The sequence below is a fragment of the Emiliania huxleyi genome (genome assembly GCF_000372725.1).
Source record: "Emiliania huxleyi CCMP1516 unplaced genomic scaffold EMIHUscaffold_8, whole genome shotgun sequence".
Taxonomy (NCBI): domain Eukaryota; phylum Haptophyta; order Isochrysidales; family Noelaerhabdaceae; genus Emiliania; species Emiliania huxleyi.
In genome coordinates, this window is record NW_005196021.1 from 204,355 (window position 1) to 227,902 (window position 23,548).

The 23,548-nt window shown below is 66.0% G+C and overlaps 7 protein-coding genes across 7 annotated transcripts; 3 read left to right on the forward strand and 4 right to left on the reverse strand.

The window, feature by feature from the left end:
• Positions 1-489: 489 nt before the first annotated feature.
• Positions 490-1,730, forward strand: EMIHUDRAFT_350772 (hypothetical protein). Its single transcript, XM_005759445.1, has one exon. It carries the CDS (start codon positions 658-660, stop codon positions 1,708-1,710), a length of 1,053 nt encoding a protein of 350 aa, XP_005759502.1. The 5' UTR covers positions 490-657; the 3' UTR covers positions 1,711-1,730.
• A 1,143-nt stretch (positions 1,731-2,873) lies between these two features.
• Positions 2,874-4,668, reverse strand: VPS24 (vacuolar protein sorting protein 24). The gene is made up of 5 exons (XM_005759446.1): positions 4,608-4,668; positions 4,408-4,468; positions 4,046-4,296; positions 3,737-3,826; positions 2,874-3,546 (listed from the first exon to the last, which is right to left on the reverse strand). The coding sequence occupies exons 1-5, from the start codon at positions 4,635-4,637 to the stop codon at positions 3,343-3,345; spliced, it is 636 nt and encodes a 211-aa protein (XP_005759503.1). The 5' UTR covers positions 4,638-4,668; the 3' UTR covers positions 2,874-3,342.
• Positions 4,669-6,048: 1,380 nt separating this feature from the next.
• EMIHUDRAFT_448468 (hypothetical protein) lies at positions 6,049-9,449 on the forward strand (the record flags this gene model as incomplete). The annotated part of the gene is made up of 7 exons (XM_005759447.1): positions 6,049-6,288; positions 6,412-7,159; positions 7,385-7,487; positions 7,559-7,639; positions 7,702-7,952; positions 8,236-8,522; positions 8,724-9,449. 7 exons carry the CDS (start codon positions 6,049-6,051, stop codon positions 9,447-9,449), a joined length of 2,436 nt encoding a protein of 811 aa, XP_005759504.1.
• Positions 9,450-9,915: 466 nt separating this feature from the next.
• EMIHUDRAFT_198344 (hypothetical protein) lies at positions 9,916-11,863 on the reverse strand (the record flags this gene model as incomplete). Its single annotated transcript, XM_005759448.1, has 6 exons — positions 9,916-10,317; positions 10,408-10,603; positions 10,785-11,053; positions 11,243-11,311; positions 11,385-11,521; positions 11,635-11,863. 6 exons carry the CDS (start codon positions 11,861-11,863, stop codon positions 9,916-9,918), a joined length of 1,302 nt encoding a protein of 433 aa, XP_005759505.1.
• A 307-nt stretch (positions 11,864-12,170) lies between these two features.
• Positions 12,171-18,601, forward strand: EMIHUDRAFT_96938 (hypothetical protein; the record flags this gene model as incomplete). The annotated part of the gene is made up of 11 exons (XM_005759449.1): positions 12,171-12,457; positions 12,551-12,717; positions 12,852-12,856; positions 13,143-13,286; positions 13,642-13,770; positions 13,880-14,045; positions 14,093-14,493; positions 14,651-14,702; positions 15,501-15,598; positions 16,069-16,176; positions 17,243-18,601. 11 exons carry the CDS (start codon positions 12,171-12,173, stop codon positions 18,599-18,601), a joined length of 2,916 nt encoding a protein of 971 aa, XP_005759506.1.
• Positions 18,602-20,267: 1,666 nt separating this feature from the next.
• Positions 20,268-21,428, reverse strand: EMIHUDRAFT_198349 (hypothetical protein; the record flags this gene model as incomplete). Its single annotated transcript, XM_005759450.1, has 1 exon — positions 20,268-21,428. One exon carries the CDS (start codon positions 21,426-21,428, stop codon positions 20,268-20,270), a length of 1,161 nt encoding a protein of 386 aa, XP_005759507.1.
• A 1,209-nt stretch (positions 21,429-22,637) lies between these two features.
• EMIHUDRAFT_350776 (hypothetical protein) lies at positions 22,638-23,274 on the reverse strand. The gene is made up of 2 exons (XM_005759451.1): positions 23,214-23,274; positions 22,638-23,136 (listed from the first exon to the last, which is right to left on the reverse strand). Exon 2 carries the CDS (start codon positions 23,120-23,122, stop codon positions 22,934-22,936), a length of 189 nt encoding a protein of 62 aa, XP_005759508.1. The 5' UTR covers positions 23,123-23,136; positions 23,214-23,274; the 3' UTR covers positions 22,638-22,933.
• Between the last annotated feature and the right edge of the window lie 274 nt (positions 23,275-23,548).

A 23,548-nucleotide genomic window follows, 5' to 3' on the forward strand; every position in this document is an offset into this window, starting at 1 on the left:
GTGCGCGCGCGGCGTGCGCGGGCGTGCGCGCGCGTGCGCGGCGTGCGCGGGCAGGGCGCAGGCAAGTGCCTGAGGGTATGGGGGTGGGCGCCACCCTGGGGCTACCCATAGCATCGTCGGCTCAGTGATGGGTATCCCAGGCAGGCGCCGGGAGGACCAGAGAATCCACCTAGAGGCTAGAGTGGCTTCGTGAATGAATCGCACACACCGATCAGGTGGAACAACATCCTTGCCGCAGTCGAGCGCACTGAGGCTTACAAGCCGATCTTTCCATTCATCAGCGCACAGCGGCGCGCCCGACGGAGAGAGACGGCGGCCCACTTGCGCGACGTTGTGCTGCCAAAGCACTTTGCGAACCTGGAGCGGCTGCTGGCGTGATGAAGCCGGGCATCGTTGGAGGCGACTTTGGAGGCGAACGCGAAGATAACGTTCCTCCTTGCAAGTTGAAAGAAAAAAGAAAATCCCCGTCAAGATGGCGCCGCGATTTCGCCCTGTTCGACGGGAGTTCTCGCTGCGCTAGGCTCAGACGGGAGTTCGCGCTGCGCTAGGCTCAGACGGGAGTTCGCGCTGCGCTAGGCTCAGACGGGAGTTCGCGCTGCGCTAGTTCGCGCTGCGCCCCCCTGCCTGCGCTATCTAGGCTCAGTGTACACGCGAAAAATGCTCGCCGCCGCTGTGGTCACCGCGGCGTCGCCTGACCACCTCGTCGTGCTCCAGCACGGCCTCTACGGCGGCGCTTCCAACCTTGCCGTCCTGCGGCAGTGCCTCGTCGGCATAGGCGGGGACAACGTGCTGGTGCACCTCGCCTCCGCCAACGAGGGCATGACCCGCGACGGCGTCGCTGCCGGCGGCCGGCGCCTCGCCGCCGAGATCCGCTCCGTCGCCGCGTCCGCTCCGTCGCTCGAATCGCTCTCGCTGGTGGGAAACTCGCTCGGTGGGCTCTACGTGCGTGCGGCGGCGGCCGAGCTGTACGGCGGCGGGCAGCAGGAGCTCGGCCTCGCTCCCAACACATTGGTGACGACAGGGTGCCCGCACCTGGGCGTGCGCCGGTACACGTACCTGCCGCTCCCTCCCGCGCTGCACTCGCTCGGCGGCCTGGTCGCCGGCCGCACCGCGTCCGACCTGCTGCTGCGCCGGACCGACGCGGACCCGCGCCGTCCGCTCCTCGTCGAGATGGCGGACCCCGACTCGAGGTACGGCGTGGCGCTGCGCTCCTTCCAGCGGAGGCGGCTGTACGCCAACCTGCGGGGCGACTTCATGGTGCCGTTCGGCACCGCCGCCATCGAGACCGGCGGCTGGGCCGCGGGCGTGGGCGACGGGCGCCTCGTCGCGCGGTTTGCGGCGCGGCGTGACGTGGTCTTTCGTGATGTGGAGGTGTGCGGAGGCCGCGCCGACGGCATCGGCGTCGTGTGCGAGCAGCGGCAAGAAAGGGCGGAGGAGGGGGCGGAGGGGGCGGAGTGGGAGGAGGAGATGCGGGCCGGCCTGTCGGCGGTGGCGTGGGACAAGGTGGGGGTGAGCTTCCGCGCCGCCGGCACGCTGACACCGCTCGCGCACAACAAGCTGCCCGCGCTGCGGCGCGAGGGGTGGAGGCGCGCCTTCGAGTGGGTGGAGCAGGCGCAGGAGGGCGTGCCGGTGATGGAGGACGCCGCGCGGTTCGTGGTGGGCGGCCGGGGGCGAGGGGGCGAGGGTCGCGGTGGGGAGTCTTCCTCGTAAAAAGCAACGAAAAGGGAGACGAGAGGGAAGGGGGCGGTCGTGATTGCGCGAGCAGACAGGAGAAGGAGCAATTCCAAAATGCTGACCGGCGACGGGCGCTTCCTCCCCTTCCACCACAGGACATCCTCCGCCTCCTCAAGACCGGCGAGGCGATTCCAAAATGCTGACCGGGTTCGATTACCTGGTACGGTGTGGTAAAATGTCTCATTTGCCCCGAGATCCAGCTCCTCAGGTGGGCGCCCCGCACCTCTCATCGGCCCGCTGTGGCCGCCGCGCTGAGGCGCGCCGCCGGGAGGCGCACCGCAGGCTCACTCCGCGCCTCCCGCCCTGCCCCCCCGCCGCCGCAGACCCATGTTCTCTCTGCTGCTCGCCGCTGCGCCGGGGCTCAAGGGCCCGATGCCCCGCCTCGAGCGCATCACGACCATGGCCCCGGCCGAGCTGCTGCGCAAGATGCCGGCGGCAGCGGCCGCGGCGTCGGTCGCGCTCCACGCCGAGCTTGCCCACGCCAAGTCCATCCAGGGCATCAACGGCGCGCTGGACTTTGGTCCGCTTGCGGGGGATCAGCCGGGCGGCGAGGGCACTGGCAAGGCCCTGGGCATCAACGACGACTCGCTCTTCTTCGCCCTCGGCGCGGTGGTGCTCACGGTCGGCGTGCTTTTCGCGCAGTGGCAGGGATACCAGGTCCGCGGCGCCCCCTTTGCTGCACTGCGCTGGTTGCGCGCTGCCTCCGCCGGAGGAGCTGCTCGGAGCAGCACCCCCCCCCCCCCCCCCCCCCGCCTGGCGCGCCGCCTCCGTGTCGCCCCGGTCCAACACGCCGCCCTCCCCGCCGCCCCAGGACGACGACGATGACTTTTTCGACACGTACGACTCGCGCCGCGCTGACAAGGATCTCACCAACCGCAACCGTGTGTAGAGCTGCCCCTGGATCTTGCCGTCCACCCCGCGCCCCGCTGCCGGGGCGGCCGCGCTTCTCCCGCGCCTTCGTCCACATTGCCTGTGTGTGTTGGGCATGTGGGCGATTTGCCGGTTGGGGGGGGAGGGGCTCGGCGCGTGGGCACTGTGCTGCGGGAGGCGCTTGTGCTGTTGACCACCCGGCGCGGATCGCGTGTCGCCCCGTTGCATCTGCGCTTCATCTATCGGAAAAGTCTCCTGACACACCAGTTGTATTAGCGTGTACATACTCTTGCCCGCACCAGCGAGGTGAACACTCACAATCAACATGTCGACAGCGGCCAAAACCGGCGGACCGGCGCCGGGGACGACATCGCTGGCATCGCCATCCGCGGCGCGCGGGAGAGACACATACCACATACGTGCCGCAAGACCCCTCACCCCCTGGCGCCTGGGCCGTGGGCGCCTGGCACCCACGGCCTGGGCCCTGGCGCCCGGCATCAGCGAGGCCGAGGGCTCGGAGGCACCCGGGTGGCTCGCACGGAAGCGCCAGAGCCTGCGGCGTGAGCGAGGCACCTCTCGCGAGGAGCGACAGTCTGCGCAGACAGCCGACAGGACAGAGTGGCGGACGGAGGACACGAGACAAGAGGAGAGAGTACTAGGCAGAGGAGAAGGGGGGGGAGTGAGCAGTGACGGGAGTCAAGAGTCCGGCGCACAACAGGTGTTCAGGGGCGCCCCAGCTCAGCACTGTTCAAGTGCGGCCAGCCGCGCCCTCAGCAAATCGAGGCTCTCCTCGTCCTCCTCCTCCTCCTCCTCCTTCGCCGCCGCCTGCACCGCCTGCTTCGGCGCCGCCGCCATGCCTCCCGTCTGCTGCGTCGCTATCTCGGAGAGCACCTTGCTCACCTCCTCGTCGGCAGCCTCCTCGTCGTCCTCGTCCTCGAAGGTCTGGCGACGGCCGGGCGGAGGGGGGGGGGGGGGGTGAGGCGGGGGCGGGCCGGAGGCGGAACGAGGGGCGGCGGGGCGACGGGGCGACGGGGCGGGGGAGATGGAGCGAGGGAGAGGGGAGAGGGAGGAGGGAGGGGAGGGAGGGGAGGGAGCGGGAGGGAGCGGGAGGGAGCGGGAGAGGGGCTTGTTCCTCCATGGCGTCGTCCATCATCTCCTCGAGAAGGCCCGCCTTGGTCATCTCCTGCTCCATGTTGCGCATCGTCTCGGAGATGCCTTCCACCTGCGGAGGGCCAGCACCGACGGCTGGAGTGTGCAGAGCAAGGGCCAGAGGGGGAGGGCCAGAGGGGGCGGGCCAGAGCGCAAGGGCCAGAGGGGGAGGGCCGGAGGGGGAGGGCCAGAGGGGGAGGGCCGGCCCGCAAGCGCCTCCGCGGCGGGAGAGACGGCGGCGGGGAGTGGGGAGAGTGGCGCGCGAGGGGCTGCGGCGGGAGGGCGGCGTCGCCTTGACGAGCTTGTTCATCGCCTTCATGATGTCCGCGCTCTTGGTGAGAGTGCCCATGACCTTTGCCTGGCTCATCTGGTTCTGCATCTGCATCACCACCGAATTCATCTGCGCCTTGCTGGTGTGTAGCCGGGTGACCGCCTTCCGCGACCGCACAATCTCCTTCGCGTACGTTTTGCACGACGCCGTGTCCCCCCGCTTCGCCGCCTCCTTGACCGACCGCTTGATCTTCTCCTCCTCGCGCTGAATCTCTGCAGCGCGACGCGCGGGACGCAAGGAGTTCGGGCCTCGCCTTGGCGGCTGCGGGGGAGGGGCGGAGAGAGAGACGGGCAGGCTGCGGCAGGGGCGCGGTGGCGGCGCACTCAGGATCTGTCTGTCGAGCTTCCGAGACTCAGATCGCATCTCCTTCTTCCATTTGTTGACCTGGGCAGTGCGACGGCAGGTCCCGGGTGAGGTCCGAGTGCGTGCCGGCATCGCCGCCCGCCGATGGCAGAATGATGAATGGTGGGAGGGCCGGCCAGCCCAGCCGCTGAGCGTGCAGAGGGATGTGAGGGCGGACGACCTGCTCGCGAGGATCTGGCGGATGGAACATCGCAACCGGTCGATGCTGCACGTTCGGCCGCCTGAGGAGCACGGCGGGACCGACGGATGGTGGTGAGCCGGATACTCTCGGCACCGGGAGGAAACAGGAGTCTCGAAAGAGGTGCTGGCTGGGCGCAACGGCCGCTGCCAGCGCGCCTTTCGCCGCTTGCCTCGGCGAGAGCCGAAAGAAAAACTCCGGCTGGACGCCGCATCCCGATCGCGCGAGCTCGAGCCGGAGGATGCGGGGCTATATAAAGAAAAAAATTAAGGCTAGAAATCACTGTGGCGGCGTGATTTCTTGTTGGTTTTCAAAAATCTCTGAACCGCCCTTCTCAAGCTGCGCCGCTCGCGCGCAAAGTCGCGCGCGGCAGCGTTGACCGCACGGCCTACTCGCCCAAGTACTCGCTCTCTTTTATGTCCCACCACATGCAGAGGCCAGAGCGCATCTCTCTCTCTGTTGTGCGAGGCGTGAACCGCGCCATTCGCTCTCATCTGGCAACCCTGTCTGCACGTCTCGCGCGCGCGTGAACAGGGCCGACCGCCCAAAGCTGCCCCCCCCCCCCCCCCCCATTGGGCTCGGCAGCTTGTCTTCTATTCTCTTCTATTTTGTGGTAGGTGACGGGTGGGGCGCTGGTGGGGTTAATAGGCCTTGTCCTTGAAGTTCACTGCGTGTCCCTCACACACGGACTGAGGTACACTTTGAGATTAGGCATCAATAATGTTTTAAGACCCTTTTCTTGAGAAGAAAATATGCCATGGCCTGTGCGCTGGTCTATGAGAGAGAGGTTGAGGTGCGAGCCATGGAGGCCCTTCACACAAAAACACAACCCCGGACCCAAGACGCACAAGCAAGCACAGACAGTCGAGGCCCTTCACAGAAAATGGAGAGAAGAGTCGTGATTTCTTGTTTGGTTTTCTAAAATCTCTAAAAAAACAACACCGGACCCAAGACGCACAAACACAAAGAGTCCTCCTCCCCTATCCCTCGTTTGTGTCTGTGTTTTCTTTCTTTTTTAGAAAGCGTCGATGTTTTCTTTCTTTCTTTCTTTCTTTCTTTTACAAACAGTCGAGAAGGGAGAGACAGCAACGACAGTCAGAGTCAGACGCCCTCCTCACAGGCTAGCCGCTAGCCCTGAAAGAAAGAAAGAAAGAAAACAGACAACCCAAAAGGGAGGGATGGGAGGACGGCACGCCGCCACCACACAGGGATTTTAAGGAGAGGGGTGTGGTGCGCTAGCCGTCGCCCACCCTTGGGCGTCCGCCTCTTCCTATCTCTTCGCAGTCTCTCTCCGATTCTCGCTTCAACCCGCTAGCCCTGTATCAGCGTCGTTTCTCTTTTCGCACGAGTTGGGCGCGTTCACGACAAAAGGGTCGGCCGCGCGTGGGCCGCCCGATCAGACTTCTTGTTGACGCCGCGGCCGATGCCCGACCATCCGCTCGTCCTCTTCCTCAGTCGCGCCGCCTTCGTTAAGCACGCCTCCGACGCGGGTCTCATCGTCTCCGAGTTCTCGACGACCAGCTCGCATATTGCGCAGGCGGCGCACGCCGGGTCGCCGGGCCTCGGCTCAGGCGCCGACGAGGTCACGATGCTCTCGTTCGGGCTCTCCTTCTCGCACCTGTACTCCGGCCTACCCTTCGACTTCAGCTTGCAGCCAGGGCTGGTCCAGATGAAGAGCTCGGCCGCCTCCATCTCAGCTGCCGCCGCCGCCGCCTCCTCCGCCTCCGCCTCCAGCTCAGCTGCAAAGGTGGCCAGAAAGAGGCCGGTCGCCAAGCTAAGCGCGCAGAAGGCGGCGGCTCTGCTCGACACGGAGCACGCGCGTCGCATCATCCGGCCCCTCTCCGCCTCCGCCAGGCCGCTCCCGCCCGGGCGAGCGCCCGTCACCGCCCAGCCCGTCACCGCCCGACACGGCAACTCGAGCGACGGCGCTAGAGGAGGAGGCGGAGGCACAGGCGTGGCCTCCTCCGTCAGGGCGGTGCGGTCGCCCGTTGCGAGGGGCAAGTCGGCTATCGAGCCCCCGCGCAGGAAGGCGCCGGCAGTTCGCCTGCCGCCTCCTCCTCCCGCCGGCGAGCGGAGTGAGGCGCAGGAGGAGGAGGAGGCGCAGAGGCTGCGGCTGGCCGCGGGAGGGAGAGGCGCGGAGCAGCGCGCCGACCGCCACGCGGAGCACCACGCGGAGCACCACGCGGAGCACAGAGCAGGCCGCAAGCCGGATGGCAAGGGTGCCGCGGGGGCAGCGCCGCGCAAGCCGGACGGCAAGGGTTCCCTTGCGCAAGGGATGGCAAGGGACGGCAAGGGTCGGCGGCGGCTCGACCGGCACCAGCTGCTCGACTGGCAGGGAGGCGAGCGGAGCGATGGCATCGGCAGCCACGGGCTCGGTCTCGGCTGGATCGGGCGGCGGCTGCAAGAGGCGCTGCAGGAGGCGCTGCAGGAGGGGCTGCAGGAGGGGCTAAGCTTGCGCCTCGCGCCGCACGCCGAGCCTCGCGGCGGAGGAAGCGCCCACTCTCGAGGAGCCTTCCTGGCACCTTCCTCTCGAGGTGGCTTCTCGGCGCACGGCTGGCCGAGCGGCGCGGCGGGGAGGGCCGCGGGGGGGCGGGGCGGGGCGGGCAGGAGCGCCGGCAGGAGCGCGGCCAGTAGGAGAGACTGGCGGCGGCTGCGCGCCCGCAACGAGTCGGAGAGCGGCAGGTCGCAAGGAGGCTACGTCGCGTCGAGCCGGACAGATCAGATACGGTTCGACCGCGGGACACGCGTCGGCGGACGAGGGAGCGAGCGGGCGCACGGAGGAGGCGAAGTCGCGGGCAAGGGGCTTGGCAAGGGGGCGGGCAAGGGGAAGGAGTCATTGCCGGCCGGCGCGAGCGAGCTCCAGTTAATTAAGAGCGAATTAAGAGCGAATGAAGAGCGAATTGAGAGCTAATTGAGAGCTAATTAGGCGCGAGCGAGCTCACCGACGACCTCGCACTGGTGGAGGGCAACGGCGGCGACGACTTCACGCTCACCTTCCCTGCGGCCGACGCGATGTACCTCGTCTACGCCTTTGGCTCCCTGCTCCTCACACCGGCGACCGACGCGAGCCTTCGAGGGAGCGCCTCGGAGCCTGCTTTGTAGGCTTCGACCTCCTCGACAACACCGCGACCGACTCTGAGACGCTCACCCTCTACGGCGTCGACTCTGCGCGGCTCGGGTCCGTCTCGCTGCGCTCGGTGCGCGAGAGTCAGGCGCGGCATGCCGGCCGCGCAGGCGCGGGTCGCCGCTCGCGTGAGACGTTCCTCGGCATTCTCTCCCGCGGGGCGCCGATCGGCTTGGCCTCCCAGATGCTGCACACCGATCCGAGTGTTCCGACTAGCACTCGAGAGGACGCGCACCCGACTGTGTCTCGCTGGATGCCCTGTATTCGCAGCCCGCGTACTCCCGCGTTGCTCCGAGTGCGCTGCTCGACTCCGCTCCTCCTCCCCGACTCTGGTGCGCACACACGACGCAGGCTACCTCCCCAGATCTCCCCATTCCTCCCCGGATCTCCCCAGATCTCCCCATTCCTCCCCGGATCTCCCCAGATCTCCCCATTCCTCCCCGGATCTCCCCAGATCTCCCCAGGCCTCCCCATATCACGACGCAGGCTTCGCCTCCTTCGACGAGGCGCAAGACGCAGACGCGACCGGCATCGCGTCGATCGCGTTTGGGTACCGCACCTCCGACACGGCCTACAACTGGCCCGCTTGGGCGACCCTCGCCGCCGCGCTCGCGCTCGCCCTCGTCGCCGAGAGAGCCGCGCTGCTCGGCTACCGCCGCAGAGTCAGCCTGCCCACGGCGGCGGCGTGGGCGGCGGCGTGGCTCGGCTTCGCCCTCGCGGTCGGCGGAGTGCTCTGGCGGGCCCGGTCGTGGAGGCCGGCGCTGCTCTACTCGGTGTGCGCCTCGCTCAACGTCCTCCTTTCGGGCGTCAGCTCGCTCGTCCTCGGCTCCTCCCCGGCGCCTCCTCCGGCACCCCTCCCGGAGCCGCGCCCACAGGCGACAACCTGCTCGTCTTCCTGCTGCTCCTTCGGCAGCTCGGCCTGCACGAGGACTGGCACCTGACTGCAGTCTGCGCCGGCGTGCTCGCCTCGCTAGGCGCGGCTGCTAGTGCTGTCGGCGCAGGCCGAGCCGTCCGCGAGTCTGCTCCGGGCCTCGCTAGGCGTGCGGCTGCTCGTGCTGCTCTTCTGCGCGGCGCTGCTCGAGCGCTTCTGGTGGGTCATCATCCTTTTCGCGCTCTTTCTCCTCGTCTCCGCGCTGCGCATGCTCCTCTTCCCGGACGAGCCCGAGCCGCCCCCCCTCGCCCTCGCGGGCAGCTCCGACGGCACGGACGGCGCGGGCGGCGCGGAGGCGCACTGGGCGCTCCGCGCCTTGGGCACGTGCATGCCGTTGCGGTGGGAGCCGGAGCACGACGGCCGCTGCCTCGTGTGCGGCGGAGGCGGCGAGCCGCGCGACCGGCGGTGCGGCGGCGTCGGCGCGACGCGGCTTCTGGTCGCGGTGTGCGGCATCGTGGTTTGCGATTTGCTCTTCGCGATGGACTCTACGCCGGTGATGCTGTCGGTGACGCGCGCGCCGCTGCTGCTGGTTGCATCGCAGGCGACGTCGATGCTCTTCCTGCGGCCGCTCTATTTCATGCTCGCCGCCATCACCGAGTACCTCGACGCGATGCAGCAGACCCTCGCCGTGGTGCTCATCATCATCGCTTGCAAGATGCTCGCAGAGGCGGCGGGCTACGAGGTCTCCCTCCCCCTCTTCTTCGGCACGCTGCTCGTGTGGAGAGCGGGCGCCGCGGCGGCTGTGCTGCTGCGAAAGGTCGGCGCGTGATTTCAAATTCCATGTGCAGGATGTGGTTACCGAAATCTGGTGGGTTTAGAACAATTTTTCCGTCTCTCTCAAGTATATACCACGCCGGCTAGTCGCCGACCACACCCACAAAGAACCCTATGTGCACAAAAGATCGCAAAAGGCCAAGGAGGGCGGGGACCTGTTCTTTGTCACCCACCTCACAGTAGAGAGGTGTCCGTTTTTATTTATTTATTTACTTTATATGCCACGCACGAGTCGACGAGTGTGGAGAGTGGAGTGCGAGCACAGTGACTACGTCTGGTGTAGTGCGTGTGTCGGACTCTATTCTCTGAGACTACGTGTGCGCGGCGCCCGTGCGGCATAACGACCACATGGCTTAAATATACGCGCGCGTCAACGATGCAGAAGAGACCCGTCTCGCTGTGCACCCCTCACACCGTAGAAGCTTGCTAGCCCGACGGCAGGTGAATGAACGGAGTTTGTATCACAGATTCATCTGCACGCAGCGACGGAGGGGGAGGGTGTCAAAGCGCAGGCCCGCGGTACCAGGGAGAGGGGTGTGCGCCGCGCACCATTCACAAGCTATCTTGTAGTCGAAGCTGCTCAGGGCGATCCCGAACGCCTGGAGAGCGCAGAGCGGATGTTGGAAGTCCATCGTGAAGGCGTCCTTGCCCACGCGCCCAAACTGCATCAGCACCGCCTCCGGGTCCTTGGAGGGGTTGTAAAGCTGAAAGTTCTTTACGGACGCGCGCGTCACGCGCCCATTGAAGTTGAGGACGTACGCGCCGACCTGGTCGTTCCACTTGGGCGGCTTGTTCTTGAGCACCTGCACCTCGTCGTCGTCCTGCGCAGACTTGTAGCGCTCGAGCATGGACTCGTCCGCGGCCTGTGTACACGGATCGCGCGGTAAATATGCGGGGCGAGCGGGCGCACGGGCGGAGATGCGCTGAATGATTACCTGCGGTCGGAACGACACCCGCTCGCCGTCCTCGTCGACGTCAGGCACCATCACCTTCATCTTGCGTGGCCCGCGCGCACCAAGCACGTTCTGCTTGTAGAGCACGCACGCCATCTCCTGCCTCGCCATGACGAGGTCGGTGCCCTCGACCTTGTCGGGGTTCGAGCCCTTATCGTACAGCGTAAATTCGGTGCCTACGGCGTAGAGGGCCGCTCTCGCCCGTGAGGCTTGGCCGCTCGGGGCGAGTTGTGGGGCGGCGCGTGGCAGGTCTCGTGCTCCCCGAGTGTGCTGGTCTGGGGTGCGCGCCGATAAAGTTTGAGCGCAGCTTGCCGAAGAAGTTGCCCGAGTTGCGGGCGAGGTCGTCCTTGTCGAGCGAGATGAGGTAGTTGGACGACTTGTTTTTCTTGCGCTTGCGCGCCGCCATAAGGAACTTGTCGCCCTCCTTGAGGTAGAGCTCGTACGTCGGGAAGAGGCGCGCCATGCCAGTCTTCCGCCGCTGAATATAGCACTGCACCATCGCACCGCTCGGCCCCGGCCGCATGAGGAACGCGCGCAGGTCCGAAGTGTCGATTACCGCCGGCACGTATGAGGCGACAGGCCGCACCGCGAGTTGCGCCTTGCCCCCCTCCGCCTCTGACGTGGGCGCCACCGAGTCGTCCATCGCCTCGCGGCTGCTGCGCTGCGTCTTTCTCCCGGACAGTGAGGAGCTGCTAGTCTCCACACGGGATGGCTCCTCGTCCTCGTCCTCGTCCTCGTCCTCGTCCTCCTCCCCCTCCTCCTCCTCTGACTCCTCCTCCGACTCCTCTGCTGCCGCGGCCGCCTTGGCCCTTGGCGGCGGGCGGGCGGCCCGTACGCCCGTGTCCTCCTCGAAGCGATACTCCTGCCGCTGCTGCTTTGCTTTGGTTGCGGCCGCGAGCTCAGCCTAGGGAAGAGTCCCGTGTGTGAGTCCAGCCTGCCCACCGCCCACGTGTGTCTTGACTGCCGCTGCGGCGCACCTTGCGGCGTGCATCCTGGCTGAGCTGCTCCTCCTCGATCTCCATCTCCTCGATCTCCTGCTCGAGCGCCACAATGGGTGTCGCGGATGCGCCTCTGTGCACCGAGGATTTCTCCAACGAGTTGGCCGTGACCATGCCTGACCAGGGAAGGGGGGGTCAGCGACGGGGACGTCTGCCTGAAAGGCGCCCTGGGACTGCGCGCGGTGCAAGCGAGCGCGTGGCACGACATGCTGGGCGCAGGGTGTCTGACGGGCATTCGAGCCTGCAGTGGTTGTCTTGCGGAAGGACATGGCCTTCTGGCTGCGCGCGCGGTTCAGCCTCTCCTGGTACTGCGGCGAGCGTGACAAGTCTGGGCTGCTGTCGCGGGAGAGGATGTTCCTCCTGGGCGATGTGGCGCTGAAAGGGACCACTTGATCGTCGCTGATCGAGTCGACAGGGTCGCCGTTGTTGCCGTCCAGCTCCGAGCTCTTGAGAAACATTGGCCCTGCAGCCTTCGCCGCCGGACGTTGTTTTCGGTTACACGCCGCTTGCTGAGTTTGATTTCTTTCCCCCTGCGAATTGAAAAGAGAGGGGGAAGGAAGGGCGTGGACTGCCGCACACCAGCAACATATACAATCCAGTACAGCCCACAGCGGCTAAACTGAAAAGAAACAGCCTGGGCACAGGATTGTGAACGCCCCGCCGAGAGGCTCAACAAGCTCCATGGCCAAGGCCGATAATGGGCTCTCACACCCCTCTCGCACCTCTTCGTTTGATTCGATTTCATCGGATACTGCACCAATCATCATGCGTGCGCGTAGCGTCAGGTTGAGCAGGACGCATTTCGATGTTGCCATCGCGGTCTTTGCGATATTCTGCATGGCGGGCGTGGTCTTCGGTGTGTCGAGCCTCTACCCAATTCTCTACCAACAGGGGCTATTTCACAGCTCGTGCTCCGCCGTGGAAAGCTTTGGCCAACACCACTGCTCGGAAGATGCGCAGCGACGCACAAAGTGTTGCCCGAGTCAGTTTGTGATGTTCTCGCTCATCTCGTCTTCCGCCTTCTTCGCGATCGACGTCTCCGCCGCTTTCTGGTCCGCCTTGATCAGCCGAGATCAGCCGAGATCAAACGAGATCAAACGAGATCAGCCGCAGAAGGGGCTAAACACCTGCCTCCCTCACCTCAGGGGAGAGGTGGCCGACGCGTGGGGCCCTAGACTTTGCACCGCGTGCGCAGCAAGCCTCAGCTGCATCGGGTTCGTCGGCCTCGCCGCCGGCGCGTACCTGAAGCCCTACTTCTTCTTCCCCTCGGGGCAGTTACTAGGGCAGCAACCGCCAGCCGGCGGCGGCGGCGGTGCCTCCTCAGCAGAGTCACTCGACTCCATGTCCGATGCGATCACCTTTGGCGACCGACCGCCGCACCGCGCACGTACACGCTCGCTGGCAAATGCCCACCCCTGCCCCCTCCTGCTCCGCCAATCTCCTCAGGCGCGGTCATGCTTCTCGCGGCTGCGGGCCCCGGCGTCTTCAACGGCGCACTTGTCGGAGCTCACCAGCTGCTCGACGCCGCAGCTGACGGGGCCAGCCTCAAGTCGGCCCTCTCGTCCCTCACCGCCGCCGCCTTTGAGGCGTCCCACTCTCGCACCGCCTCCGCTCTCCCCGCTCGTCGCCTCCCTCACCACCTCACCACCTCAATACCTCACCAACTCGCCTCTTCGCCTCGCCCGCTCTCACCTCTTCTCCTCCCTCAGTCTCTCGCCTCTCCGCCGCCCCCTCCAGGGGTCCGCCCTCGTCTTCGTCCTGCTCGAGGCGTGCGCCACGCGGCTCTACGCCACCCACCGGGCGGCGGACGAGGCCCGTCAGCTCCGTGTCTCGCGCACCGCCATTGCGCCGAGGCGTGACATGATTGCGGTGTACTTGCAGGTGCATGGTCTAGTGGTGCCGAGCCTTGCGTGGGCGGTCCTCTGCGCTGCGGTGGGGACGGTGCTCTTCAGACAGCTCGAGCCCGCCAAGAGGCGCAGAGACAGCTCCACGCTGCCCCTTAACTCGCTCGCCTCCACCTCGCTCTCCTCGGCCTCGCTCGAAAGCCAAGACCAAGACCCTCCCGCCCCAGCTTCCGCCGCGATGCCTCCCGCGCATCCGCCGCCGAGGCTCCTTCTGGTGCTGCTGCAGCCCCACAACATCGGCGTGGTGCGCCAGCCGCCCTTGCGACGCGAGCGCACGGTGCCTCGTGTAGCAGCGCCCACGAGTGCCGTTACTTGCCGCCCCCCGCCCGCAGATGGCCTTCCAGTCGCTCTACCAGCTGCAGAGCAACTTCTACCTGCAGACAGTGCAAGACTCGTACGAGTCGCTCCTCGGCGTCGAGTCCGCTGCCGCCTTCGTCGCCACCTTCCACGTCGCCTTCCCCGTGCGCAGCGTCACCTCCCCCCCTCCCACCCCACCCCACCCACCCCACCCACCCCCCCGCGTGTGACACGATCGCCACAACGGGCTGTGACATGGTTGCTCGCGAGCAGGTGAGCGGGTTCATCGCAACCTTCCCCGTGACTGCCATCCTCGAGCGCACAGACAGCCGGCCGCACGTGTACTGGGGCGCCATCGCAGCGAGCATCCTCCTCCTCCACCTCCTCTGGCTCCTCCCGTCTGCCAGCGCGCAGAGCTCGCCCGCACCGCTGCTCTCCCGTGGAGCCAGTCCCCCGCAACAGCCGTCTCGGACATTTTCCTCTCAGGCGCGCAGCTCGCCGTCTCGTTGCTCTTCGGGCCCGTGCGCTGCTTCTGTTGGGCCGCGTACTTCCACTTCCTCGCGAGCGACGTCTTCTACCCGCAGGGCGCCCCTCCCTGTTCGCCTTTCAACCGAGCAAGCAGCAGCAGACCCCCCCCCCTCCCCCGCTTCCCGACAGGCTACCTCGCGAGGACGCTCGGGTATAACAACCTCGTCATCGGCGTGATCGGGGCCGTCGGCCCCTACTTGCTCTCGCAGCGCGTTGCCGCCGCCTCCTCGTCTGCCCTCGAGGGCGAGACGGACGCCTACCTCTCGCTCCGGCTCCACCTCCTCGTCGGCACTGCGCTCCTCCCCCTCCTCCCCCTCCACCTGTTCCTTCGCGGCCGGAGGAAGGACCAGGAAGCGAGGGTACGACTCTAGGTAACCGACTCCGGCGCATTGAGGCGATCGGCCATATTTTGTTGAGCTCCGTTGCCACTATACGTGTCGGAGACATCCGCGGAGAGCGCTCTGACCCGTACTGTCGTCTGTTTCGTCCGCTCTGTTTCTCTCTCCGCGTGTACAGGCAAGACAAGATTCAGGTTCCAGCACAGAGCGAGAGAGTCAGACGAGAGCACGTGAGTCGTGAGTGAGAGCGACTTCTGTCGTAACCGCTCTCGTCGCTCGTCGCGTAACACGTGTCGTGAATGGCCTTATAAGACGAAACCCGCTTACCCGGGGGGCGGCCACCGGCCTCTGTAACATTCTGCCCTCTCTCACCTCTCTCTGCCTCTGCCTCTCTCTCGCGCGCGGGGCCCGGAGCGGCGAAAGCGAGGTGCCGCCCCGACAAAACACGCTAAAACAAGTATACACGGATCACGTACTCACGTACACATTATGTGCGGCGCACACACCTCGCGACCTCCGTGGGTTCGCATGCTACAGGGGTGTCGGAGAGACTAGGGAGAGACGTCACATGGGAACCACGTGCACGTACTGGGACGTCTGGCTAAGAGCAGGCGATCACTCCACCACCGACCCCTGGGAGTGGGCGGAGGGGTAGGCACCACAGACTGGCACGCCGAACGGCGCAGCCACCACAGCCTGAGCTAGTGGTGGCCATGAGCGGTAGCGCTGTGCTTGCGCGCCGCCGCCAGACACGTGGCTCAGAGTCAGGTAACTGGCAGAACAAGCAGAGGGCAGAGGCATGGCGGCCGGAAGGAACCTGGAAGGAGCTGCCGGAAGCATAGCTCCTAGCTGTGCCACGCCGGGCATGGAGGCGCAAGGCGCGGCGGCGCGGGGTGCGGCGGCGCAAGGCGCGGCGGCGTGCGCAACGCAACCCACACGCGCCCCAGAGTACGCGCACGCGACCTGCAACCTCACCACTGCCCCCGGCGCCCCCGGCATCGCGACCGCCACCCCCGCCATCGCCGCAGGCATGCGCACCACCGCCGCCCGTGGCAGTGCGGGGCTCGCGCCCGGGGGGGCGACGCAAGGCACGGCAGAGCTTGGCATGGAGTCGCACGGCACGGCGGTGCCAAGCACGCCGGGCGTGTCGCACGGGCACGCTAATCCCGCGCACGGCACCGCGTTGCCTGCACAGGAGAGGGCAAGGGGGACAGCATGTCGGGCGTCTCGGGCTCTGGGGAGGGGAAGGGGAGGCGTCGGAGGCAACGGGGACAGCTGTGGAGGTTCTGGGCAGCGCGCGGCGAGACTCCGCCCCAGCGGCCACGCGGCACGCTGGTGTGTGCCGGTGTGCCTGTCGTAAGAGTCTCGGAAGCTTCACCTGGCACGGCATGGACCATCGTGCCCATCTGCATCCCGAGAGGCGACGTCACGGGCCGCAGCGTCTTTCCGACGCGGAAGGCGAACAAGCTGCCCGGCGCGGAGGGGAGGCTGACGAGGCCCGGTATCTCGGCCGCCGTCTCGTCGCGCAGGACCACCATCTTCGGCCCTGGCGACCCCACCGTTTGGTTGATGATCCGGTGCGCTGGCCATGACGAGGCGTTGCTCGACTCGTTCCACACGCCGCCCGCGTGGCGGTTCGCGGGCACCGTCGCGCCGACGACCTGCAGCCGGGGAGTCGCCGGGGTGAGCAAACCTCTGGCCGAGGTGCGACGCCCGCACCCGCCGGCGAGGGGAGGGTCTCTGCACGCGCTCTCTCCCCCGCAGCAGCAGCGGCGCTGGGTGTGCGCTGAGGATCGCCCAGAGTGGTGCGTGAGGGCGAGCAACGGCGCATGAGTGGGTGTGCGCACGCACCACTCTGATGCGTGTGGCGGCCACGAGGATCCCCCACTTTTGGCATCGTGCGCAAAAGTGCTGCCGAAAGGCAGGCGAGGTAGGCTCGACAAAGTCGCAGAGCTGGGAGCCACCGGAGAGCTCCTGGCCCCAGCAGGTGGAGGGCAGCTTGCGCTTGCGCGTGACGGCAAAGGCCTCCTCCCACTCCCTTGGGGAGTCCTCCCCACCCTGCCTGCTCAGTCCTCCGCTCAGTCCGCCGGCAGAGGAGTATATGGGTCGGGGCGGCGGGGGATGCGAGGGATCACGGTTTGAGTGCTGCGGGGGAGGTGGAGGTGGAGGCGGCGGCGGAGGAGGCGGCGGCGGCGGTGGCGACGGTGGCGGCGCATCGGATGCCCCCCGCTCGGCGGCCGATGCCTCTTTTGCGGTTACAACCGCAGGCACCGAGGAAAGCCCACAGCTCGCACTTCGCACATACGATCTGTCTTGAGGCAGTTTTAACATTTTCGAAGAAATTACGCTCGTTAAAATTGCTAAAATCTCATTACGGGAATGTTAAAACTGCCTCAAGACAGATCCTATGTGTTTGCAGCGAGAGCTCTCCCCTTTCTAATAAGAATTCTAATAAGCTGGGAGAGAATAGGTAGCGCGAATCCGCCAGGATTCTCGCCAGCTCTGCTGAGGGGTGGTGCTGGGCTTCGTGCGGCGCTCGCCCTGCAGGCCGTAGGCCGCTGTGCCACATCATCTACTTCACATCACGAGGCGTCGAAGCTAATGAGATTCAGTCCCAATTATTGGCAGACTTGCGCCCGTCGGCGCATTCGAGTGTCTGCCCTTCATCGCTCGCACGCCTCGCCATCACCTCTCAGTCGCCATGGCCCTCACCGTGAGCACGGATGCCATCATTGAGAAGCTGTCTGGCACGGCTGGAGCCGATTCGCAGGTGCACAGTATAACAAGCGGGCAGATCATCGTGTGCGTGGGTGGCAGAGTCGTCGATGGTGGGACAAAGCAGTTCACCGTCAAAGTGATGCACCCAGACGCGACGGCAGCGCAGGCCGCGGAGCTGGCACGGCCGATCATCAAAGGGCTGCTGGGGCAGGCGGTGACAGCGGGGGAGACCGCCGCCGCCCAGGAAGCCGAGAGGGAGCACTTGCAAGACACCAAGGTGTTCTCCGCTAATCAGCTGGGCAGGATCTTTACCGGTTGGGCCGGATGGCTGGATACCCTCCGGGCCAACAAGATGCTCGAGGCCGACGAAGAGCGCCGTGACGAGGTCGCCTCGGCGCAGGTCAAGATATCAGGTGCCAACGAGGCACTGAAAATGTTCCGTAAGCTGCCACAGTGCAAGGAGGCAGAGGAAGGCCACGTCGTCACGGCTGAAGTTCTCAAGGTGGCAGACGAGATGCCGGCGTTCGGTGCAGCATCGATCGCCACCAGCACGAGAATCCAAATGTTCTTTGGTGCGCTCAACGCCGTCATCCTCAGCGAACGGCACAGCGCGATGCTGGAAGAGATTGCCGGGAAGGATAGCGTTTCGGTGGATGAGATGCAAACCTTCCTCGCTCGGCTCGGCGAGTCATTCAAAGTACCTGTCACGCCAGAGCCACTGCCATCGACCGCATTCCAAGCGCTCATGCGGCGCGTCAGGCTCGGCGGCCAAGCTGACGACTTCCGCGCGAAGGCCGTCTGTCTGGTATGCGAGTCAGAGCAACAAAAGGTCGCCCTCGAGGACCATGACATATTCGAGGCGCTCCTCGCCGAATGGATGGCGTCAGGCCTCGAAAACTTCCAAGAAGCGTCGCTGGCCGCCCTGGCCGCCGGCCCTGCCATGTCAGCCACCGACGCAGCCTGCTTCATCGTCAGATGCAAGTCCGCGAAGCAGGCCGCACTGGCCCGCACAACACAAGCTGCTCAAGTGCCCACGCCCGCGGCGGCGAACCCGCCGATGAGCATCTTCATCCGTGCTCCCGTCGACGGAGCGAAAGAAGAGGGCACAGAGGATTCGGCAACGGCGGTCGCCGCAGCGGCGCAGCGGATTGCGGCCTCCCGCGAGCAGACCGGCGTCTTAAACGGCCTTGCTCGCATAGCCGAGTTGGACGCATCGCCAACGGGCCTAGCCTCGCTCACACGAGAGCTCGACTCGAGAGGTGCGCGCCTCCCAGACCTAGTCCGGCTAGTGAGCGCGGACGCTGCGAGTATCTCAAACCTGGCTAGCACCATGTCAGCCGACTCTCAATTCATTGCGAACGTGAGAGCGATCCGTGGCGCAAGAGAGTTTGTTTTGTTGACGTTACGTTAGGTAAACGTACTAAAGTATCTAAAGTACGACGTCTCAGTCAGCGAGAGAGAGAAAGGGGAAAGGGGTGTGTGTACAGAGATCGTCAGCATTGTGCTTGATGGTGAGTGTGTGTGTGTGTGTGTTCTCTCGAGGTTCTCGAGGTGGATATCCTTTGTTTGTGTGTGTGCGCGCGCGCGCTGTAGAGCTGTAGAGATGTAGAGCGCTCTGGAGCGCTGTCTGTAGAGCTGTAGAGCTCTACATTCGCCGCGGGACGATGTGAGTCGCCTGTAGAGCGATGTAGAGGCGCTCTACAACGTGAAATCTCTGCAACAAACTCTGCATGCACATGCACATGCACATGTGCACATGTGCATGCACATGCACATGTGCATGTGTGCATGCACATCGCAGGCGGCGAACGAGGCACGGTCGCTCTCCGACATGAGGCGCGTTGCACTTGTCAGTGAGTGCTGCCCTGGCCTTCTGTCTGCCCGCCCAATGGGTGGCAGGTGCCTCTGCTGCTGTGGCCTGCCTCACGGCTGCGACTGGCCGGCGCCTCGGCGCGTCAGCTCGGCTCGGCGTAGCGTCGAGGCGTAGCGACAGTGGCCAGCGCAACTCGCCTGGACTCAACGCTCAGCCAGGAGCTCCCGCACGCGCTGGCGCGAGACATGGCGCATGCAACGCGTCTGAATGCTCGCCTCGCCTCGCGCAAATGCGACCGTCCTCGCAGCCGACAGTCCACCGCCTGCTAAAGAGGCACTGCGATGAATGCGGCACCGGCGACGCATGGCAGGCTGGTCATGACGCAGTCATAGGGTGTCGTGTGCGTCAGAGTGACTCTCTGTGTGTCAGGGATAGTCAAGGCCGTCCATCAGAGCTCCAGTAAGCTCGGAGACACCCCATTAGCGCGGCTCGACCTCTTTGAGTCACTGCCTTCCCGGCGGTTTGGCTGTAGAGCCTCTACAACCAACTCTACAGCAAAATCGCGCTCTACATCGCTCTACAGGCGACTCACATCGTCCCGCGCCGGATGTAGAGCTCTACAGCTCTACAGCGCTCTCCGGCGCTCTCCAGCGCTCTACATCTCTACAGCTCTACACAGCGCTCTACACTCTACATCCTCTACATCCTCTACACCCTCCCTCAGGTACTCGAGTAGCGCCTTGCCGTACCTCGTGTGTATATGTCATCTGCGACGGGAAGAAGCATGCTTGGGAATTGTCTACAGAAAGAACTGAACCCCTCAAACGTGTGTTGCCGCCGCGTGCCACAAATCAGACTTTAGTCTGTCAGACACACAAGCGCCGGGATTGCGTGCCACAGATCTGGACGGACAAGCGCCGGGGTTGATCGACACTGTGGGTGCCGCGATGCGTTTGCCCACACACCCTCCCTGCAGGCCCAACCACTCCCCGCTCCTCGCCCCGGCCGCTCCTCCTCAGAGGCAGATTTGTATATTACCGAGTACCGAGGGCGGGCGGGGGGGGGGGGGCATGCTCTGGTTTTGCTGCGCGGAGCGCGGTGCCACACACGCGCGGGGGTGTGTACGGTGCGGGTAGAGCCGGCAGAACGGAAAGACGAGCTCTTTTACCTTTTTATGGCCGCTCTGCCCTCTGCGCGTGTCGCTTAAAACCGCGCGAAAAACACACGCACACACCACCACTCTCTCACACCGGCCCTCCTCCGCCTACGCTCGACTTGGACTATACACGAGTGGCCGCTCACCAGACCGTCTCTCTGTCTCACTGCCCCCCGGGTCGTAAAACACGTGGTTGCCTGCGCGCACCCCAGAGTAGCCCGTGGCGCCGGCAGAGAGCCTCGCGAGCAGCGAGGCCAGCCGGGAGAGGGCCAAGGGCGCGGCGAGGCAGAGCGCCCCGCCGGCCAGGAGCCATGGCCGCCACTCGCCGCACGCAGCCGCGGCGTCGGCCACGGGGGGCGAGAGGGCGAGGCTCGCCGCTGTCGGGGCGGAGGAGCCGTGGGAGGGCGAGACGCCGTCTAGCGCGTGGAAGTGGAGAGACTCGAGCTGCCACTGGTCCGGCTCGCGGCGGAGGGTGAGGAGGCCGAACCGGCGTCCGAAGCGCAGGCTGCCAGGGTTGATCACCGGAACGCGGCCGAGACTTGAGAGGCCGACACCGGCATGCGTGTGGCCGTGCACCACCGCCACGCACTGCCTCTGCAGCAGGCGCGAGTCCAGCAGCGCCGAGAGGTGGTGCGAGCCAGAGAGGATGGGGGCGCGCCGCATGCCCGGCGAGGAGGGGTTGTTTGGGTCGGCCGCGGTGACGACCGTCGTCCCGGCGCCTGCAGGACCGCAGTGGGGCAGCAGCAGCAGCGAGTCGCCTGGCCCCGGGCCGTCAAAGGAGGCCCCTGCCGACCCTCCGCCCCGCAGCGCCCGCTGCAGCTGCGCGTACCCCGCAGCGTTCTCGTCCTCGCTCAGCGGCCAGCCCGGCCAGACAGGGACGCCTTCCTCGGTGGCGGTGGCACTTCCGCCCCAGCCGGCAAGCCACAGCCCGGGCGCCAACGAGAGTGAGCGCGCGTGCGCGTTGCTGGTTGATGCCGAGCTGTTGCCGCCGCCGAAGCCGCTGAAGAAGCGCGGCGGGTCGTGGTTCCCGGGAGAGAAGACGAGCCGCGGCGCCAAGCTGCCGAGACCGTCGAGCACCCGCTGGGCCGCCGCCTCGTACCGCGCCTCTTCCTGCGCGTCGAGCGAGGCGGCCGGGGCGGTCGTCAGGTCCCCAGGGCAGAGCACGGCGTCGAGCTTGCCGAGGAGGTCGTGGCTGGAGAGCCAGGCTCGCAGCGCCTCGATGGCTGAGGTGTCGTCGTGCACATCCGAGGCGAGGAGGAGGCGGAGCATATACACACATGCACAAGCGCTGCGCGCGCGTTTTAGGGGTGCGGCGGCGCTGCGCGCCGCTTGGGTCGACCTCCTTCACAGCCTTGTTGTGTAGAGAAGAAGTACGCCGTGCGCTGGTCTGTGAGAGGTTGAGGTGCGAGCCCTGGAGGCCCTGGGAATGGGGGGAGACTACCCGCGGGCCTAGAAGGCCCGCGCGCAGGGGGGTGGGGCATTGAGACCGGTCATGAATGAGTGCGCGACACGCATGTTGCGAGCAGCGTTGTTGATGTTCTGCGCGTCGCCACAGACGGCGGCGCGCGAGAGCTGTTGCGAGTGGTGCTGGACGAAGCCCCGGGCGCTGCCGGAGGCTGTGCCGTAGTCGGTCGGTGCGGTCGACGGCGCTCGGGCTGCCGACCTCTTTGGCTAAGTTGTGGATGATTCTCTTGGTTGGCGGCGCGATGCCGCCCTGGCTTTCGACGAGACAAATTTTGACGATTCCGTTCTTGACATGGAGCGCGTCGTAGTACTGTCCCTTGTGCTCCATCGCGCTGGGACTGCAGGTCCCGCCGATCTCACACATGTCGGCGACATGCCCCTCGTTGAGATGGAAAGTCGTCTGAGGGTTCGCCTTGTCACCGAGCACGAGCTTGCCGCAGGCTCGTGCACGGACCATGTTGGCCGTCGCATACATGGTGCCGTTGTGACGAATGTTGTGCTCGCACGGAAATGTCCTTCGATCCGTTTGCAAGCTGGTCGCCCTTCCGCATACCGATGGTGACTGTCTCACCAGCCGCCTCCTTGGCGTCGTACACGTACTTGGCGCAGGAAATGTAGTAGCCGTGGCGACGCTGCAGCGCCGTGGCAAAAATCTCCGAGGTGATTTTGGAGGAGTGCCGGCCGTCGGGGCAGAGGTCGAGCCACGCTCCCGAGGCGAACTGAGAGACGGCGATGAAGCGTGTCGCCCCCCGATGTTTGACGCCGTCTGGGTCGTCCATCTCGGCATCCAGCCGCTCGCAGGCGGCGAGGCAGCGAAGCCACCGCTCGTGCGACGCAATCTGAGCGAGCGTGCCCTGTTCTGAGGGAGGGTGTAGAGGATGTAGAGTGTAGAGCGCTGTAGAGCTGTAGGGATAGCGCTCTGGAGCGCTGTAGAGCTGTAGAGCTCGACATCCGATCTGACAAGTTTCTTTTTTCGTCTTGAGACGCGGCTCGTTGCTCCAAACCTTCCATCCACTCATTGAACGACCCGCAAATGAAGCTGCGCCCGCCTGCCCCTGCCCCCCCTAAAAAGCGGGGTTGGACGCACCTCGACGCGGTGCTGCCCGCCGTGCGGCCCAAGCCGGGCGAGCGGGTACGCGCAAAATTTCAAGGCGACATCGGTGGCTTCAACTGTCCGCGCTCTGCCCCTCGCCCCTGGCCTAACCCTGCCCCGTCGGCCTGTCCCGTCCGCCTAGGTTCCGCCCCCCCCCTCGCGCAGGGTTCTCCGGGACGGTCACCGCGGTGCACGCCGACGGAAAGTGCGACATCTTTTACGAGGACGACGGCGAGTCCGAGAAGCGCGTCGCGCCCCGCTTCGTCAAGGTTCTGCTGAGCGACGAGGAGAAGGCGCGAGCCAACGACGCGCGCGCCGCGGGCCAGGAGATTCGACTCAAGCCCCAAGCGGGGAAGGCTGGAATCGAGCGAGGGCAACGCGTGCGCGCAAAATACCTGGGCGACATCGGCGGCGTCAATTGTCCGTGCCCCTCGCCCTCGCCCGCGCCCTCGCCCCATCCGCCGAACTCCGCCGACCCCCCCCCCCCCCCTCCCCAGGGTTCCCCGCGACGGTGACCGCGGTGCACGCCGACGGCAAGTGCGACGTTGCGTACGACGACGGCGACTCGGAGGAGCGCGTGGCGCCTCGCTTTGTCGTCCGTCTTCCCTCAGACCGCCCCGCCTGCGGTGCAAGACCTGAGTCTAAGCTTGGGGCCGCCCACGAGGACGGCGACTGCCTCGCGTGCCTCGGCAGGCACCGACCGCACACGTGCGGCAGGGTGCTCGGCCCGCGGAAAGCAGACGGCCGCCTGTGGCCTCAGAGGCGCCCGGAGGCCGACTCCGCCTCGCCTGCGCCCTCCCGCGGCGCCGACTCCACCTCGCTCGCGCCCTCG

Bases quoted from the DNA above. Each gene is read 5' to 3' on its own strand.
- EMIHUDRAFT_350772 (XM_005759445.1), top strand. From the start codon at position 658: ATGCTCGCCGCCGCTGTGGTCACCGCGGCGTCGCCTGACCACCTCGTC.
- VPS24 (XM_005759446.1), bottom strand. From the start codon at position 4,637: ATGTTCCATCCGCCAGATCCTCGCGAGCAG. The intron at 4,469-4,607 runs GTCGTCCGCCCT...CGCACTGCCCAG, and splicing joins CGCCAGATCCTCGCGAGCAG to GTCAACAAATGGAAGAAGGA. The intron at 3,827-4,045 runs GCGACGCCGCCC...GGCCCTCCGCAG, and splicing joins CGATGAACAAGCTCGTCAAG to GTGGAAGGCATCTCCGAGAC.
- EMIHUDRAFT_350776 (XM_005759451.1), bottom strand. From the start codon at position 23,122: ATGTCGCCCAGGTATTTTGCGCGCACGCGTTGCCCTCGCTCGATTCCA.